The 4,118-nt window shown below is 36.1% G+C and overlaps 1 protein-coding gene across 6 annotated transcripts in view; it reads right to left on the reverse strand.

Moving 5' to 3' along the window:
- HECW1 (HECT, C2 and WW domain containing E3 ubiquitin protein ligase 1) overlaps window positions 1-4,118 on the reverse strand; it is a 426,246-nt gene that overhangs the window by 155,149 nt on the left and 266,979 nt on the right. For all 6 annotated transcript variants that reach the window (XM_012720822.1, XM_004676647.2, XM_012720820.1 and 3 more), the window contains one exon: window positions 3,344-3,513. In XM_012720822.1, the coding sequence (XP_012576276.1) occupies window positions 3,344-3,513 (170 nt within the window). The remainder of the gene's footprint in view (window positions 1-3,343; window positions 3,514-4,118) is intronic.

The raw sequence follows: 4,118 nt of genomic DNA on the forward strand, positions 1-4,118 counted from the left end.
TTTGGCCCATCTTTGCTTCCAGGTATTTTATGGTTTCCGTTCTTATGTCTGGGTCTTTAATCCACTCCGAGTTGATTTTTGTGACTGGAGTGAGGCAGTGATCTAGTTTCATTTTTTTGCATGTAGTTTCCCAGTTCTCCCAGCACCATTTGCTGAACTTTATTTGTTACAATGTATCTTCTTGCTCCTTTGTCAAAAATTAGGTGTCCATAAACTTGTGGGTTTATATCTGGGTTATCTATTCGAATCCACTAGTCTGTATGTCTATTCTTATTCCAGTACCATGCAGTTTTGATTATTATGGCTTTATTATTATTACAGCTTGAAGTTTGGGATTGTAATGCCTCCATTTTGTTTTTTCTTAGACATGAAGGTTTTTGCTATTCGAGGTCTTTTGTTGTTTCATATGATTTTCATCAACTTTTTTCTATTTCTTTGAAGAATGTCATTAAGATTTTTATTGGGATGGCATTAAATCTGTAGATTGCTTTTGGCAGGATGGCCATTTTGATGATGTTACTTCTCCCGATCCATGAGCAGGGGATGTCTTTCCATTTCATGGTGTCTTCTTGTATTTCTTTTAACAGTGTTTTATAATTTTCTTTGTAGAGGTCTTTTACCGAATTTCTTAGGTTGACTCCCAGGTATTTGACTCTTTTTGCTTTAAATGAAAAGGGGATTTTTTTTTTTTTAATTTCTGCTTCCTCTGGTTGGTTGATTGTGTATAGGAAAGCCTCTGACTTTTGTGTATTGATTTTATATCCTGCTACTTTGCTAAACTGGTGCATGGTTTTGATTAGTTCCTCTGTGGAGCTTTTAGGGTTTTCCATGTAAATTAACATATCATTTGCAAATAAGGACAGTTTTACTTCTTCTTTCCCTATTTGGATTCCTTGTATGCCTTTTTCCTGTCTTATTGCTCTGGCTAGAACTTCCAGTGTTATGTTGAAGAGCAGTGGTGATAGTGGACACCCTTGTCTTGTGCCTGATCTCAAATGAAAGGCTTTTAGCTTTTCTCCATTGAGGATAATATTGGCTGTGGGTTTATCATGTTGAGGTATGTGCAACACTATATTTTTAACTATCGCTCTTATACTTTAAATCTCCCTGCATCCCAATTCATGCAGTTTACACTCTTCCGTCAAAGCATGAAAATTAGGCAGTAAAATGGTTTGTGACAACTTTCTGCTAGTACTATATGAGAGGATTTAGTCACTAGGATTTTGAGTCATACAAGTAGTTTTACTGAAGAATCTCCTAATTTCTAACAGTCTCAGAATTAATAGAACTGATCCAGAGATGCACATTTAAAATTTGCACTCTTTTGCTGTGCAGAAGCTTTTTAATTTAATTTAGTTCTAGCTGTTCATTTTTTTTTTGCATTGGGGGATGTGTCTTTAAAGATGTTGCTGAGATGAATGTCAGGTAGTGTTTTGCCTGTATTTTCTTCTATATATTTTATGGCTTCAGGTTTTATGTACAAGTCTTTTATCCATTTTTTAAAAGAGATCTGATTTGGTACATTAACAACGTTTTAAAAATATTTATCTATTTGTTTTGCATATAGAACTGGGGTACAGGCCAGAGGAGCAGGGGCAGTATGAGAATTCACTAGAGACAGAGTGGGAGCAGAATAGGCAGATCAATGAAATACACTGTTGAGGGGAGCAGCAGGTGAGAAAGGAGAGGTCTCCTGAGCCATGTGGGTCAACTCTGGGGCTGGGGATCAAATTTGCACTGAACCAGTTGCTGCTAGCTTGCAGTGCTGTATCCTGCCACCAGGGAGGGCCCCTTTTAACCCCTTTTTGAGTTGGTTATTGTGCATGCTATAAAGTAGTAGTCTAGCTTCATTTTTTTTTTTTTTTTTTTGCATGCAGCAGTCCAATTTTCCAGCACCATTTATTGAACAAGCTTTTCTTCTTCCATTGTATATTCGGTGTAAACTTGTGAAAGATTAGTTGTCCATAGATATGTGGGTTTACCAAAACAAAGAGATACCCTACTGAATGGGGGAAAAATTCACATAATACAACTGATAAGAGACTAATCACAAAGGTCTACAAAGAGCTCACACATCTCAAGAAATACAAAGTAAACAATATAGTCAAAATATGGGTAGAAGATCTGAAAAGACACTTCTCCAAATGGGCAAAATATATATAAAAGAAATGTTGAACATAATTTGTAACCAGGGAAATGTAAATCAAAACCACAATGAAATGTCACTTTATACTATATGGAATGGCACATATTAAAGTAACAGGAAGCAATAGTGTTGGCAAGGATGTGGAGAAAAAGAACCCTCCTACACTGCTGGTGAGAATAAAAACAGGTCCAACCACTATAGAAAACTGTATGGAGTTTCCTCAGAATACTAAAAATGGAGCTTTCATATTATTCAGCAATTCCACTCCTAAGAATCTACATAAAGGACACAAAAACATTAATTCAAAAGGATACCTGTACCCCTATACTCATTGAAGCAGTACTTCCAACAGGTGAGCTATAGAAACAACCCAAATGCCCAAAAATAAATGACTGGATCAAGAAGATGTGGTATATTATACAGTGGAATACTATTCAGGAATCAAAAAAGATAAACTTGTGTCATTCTCAACATGGAACCAGGATTAACTTAGTGAAATAAGCCAAAGGAAAACTATCAGATGGTTTCACTTATAAGAGGAATTTATGGAAACCACATAAAGGATCAGGAAAAAAAATATTATAACAAATCAAAACCCAAGTTTAACAGGCAACTATTAACCATAGACACTCTACAGGTGGGGAAGGAGAGAGATATCAAAACAGGGGAAGGGATGTGTTTTTACACAAGGGACTATGGTGATGGTGCATGGGCGAGTTGGTGATGGAAATTTTGTGAAGACTATACCTGAAAAAAGAAAGCATGCATTGTACAAAAATGAAGGATGATGGTAAAAATATATATATATATATACACAATAAAACTTAAAAACAATAGAATAAAATTTGGTACTCTCACTTGTCATCTACATATAGGGGAAAAGTAAAAAAGCTCTCAGATTAAATCTCCGTCTACTCCGTCTTCTCCCATACAAGGTGGAGGGATTCTAAGTGCAGATTCTGGATAAGAGGGAAAGGCCATTACATGGCTAATGAGGTTATCCATGATGAATCGTTTCTTTGTACTTCCCTGTGGGACTTGATCAAGATATCTAAGAACTGCAACCCTTCTAAGAACATTTCTTCCTTCTAACACCAAGTGAATAATGAGTTTGGAGTTTGAAGCATACAAGCTGCTCCATAGTTAGTCACTTTACTCTGCCATGTAAGTCTTCTTTTAATGGCCCATGGAACTCACCTCAGCCTGCCAGATGGGGTTCACAGTGTTGCCTATGATCTTGGATCTCCTCTCTTGTCCGTGGTGGGGTAGTGCAGGGAATATGCTGTGTTTCCCAGGTTGAATGGAAATCTTCAAGTAAGGGTCTGGATTGAAAAACATTCCTTTCTTCAATCCCATGGCCTGGAAATCTAAAGTTAAAGATCAAATCAGACATTCATGGAAAAAAATTTCACCTAAAGTATGGAAAGTCTTTTAATCTTTAGACTAAATTTTCCCTTAATTATTAATATTTATTGATATAGTTTATATAACCCACTACTTGAAACATTTGCAATCATATAGTAAGCCATTTTGAATGATCTGGAAAGGTGGGAGCCCTTAGAATAAACCAAAAACTGGCCTGGGGATCACTATTCTTATCAATATAGGATATTAGTCCTTATTAAAATAAACTCTTGGCATTTCTCAGACAAATTAAGGTAATGGGGAAGAGGTGAGGGGCTGAGGGCCACCTCAGAAAACATAAGTAGACAAGAGGGGTGAAGATGTGGTGGGTCTAGGTAATGGGTCTCTTCTGAAAAATGAAAACATAAGAAATTCAATAAATAACAGCCTTCACTAGTAAGAAAATAAAACATTAGTAGAAAGGAAGAGAACCACGTGGTTATGGAGAAATAGAGCTTGAAATTTAACTTATTCCACTTAATTTAAATTGTCTGATCATATAAATTCTTATGCTGTGGAAAAGGATTGAAACAGAGAGTGATATATGTATATAGATAGATCTATGTAT

The sequence above is a fragment of the Condylura cristata genome, unplaced genomic scaffold, assembly GCF_000260355.1.
Source record: "Condylura cristata isolate star-nosed mole 26May11 unplaced genomic scaffold, ConCri1.0 scaffold00005, whole genome shotgun sequence".
NCBI lineage: Eukaryota > Metazoa > Chordata > Mammalia > Eulipotyphla > Talpidae > Condylura > Condylura cristata.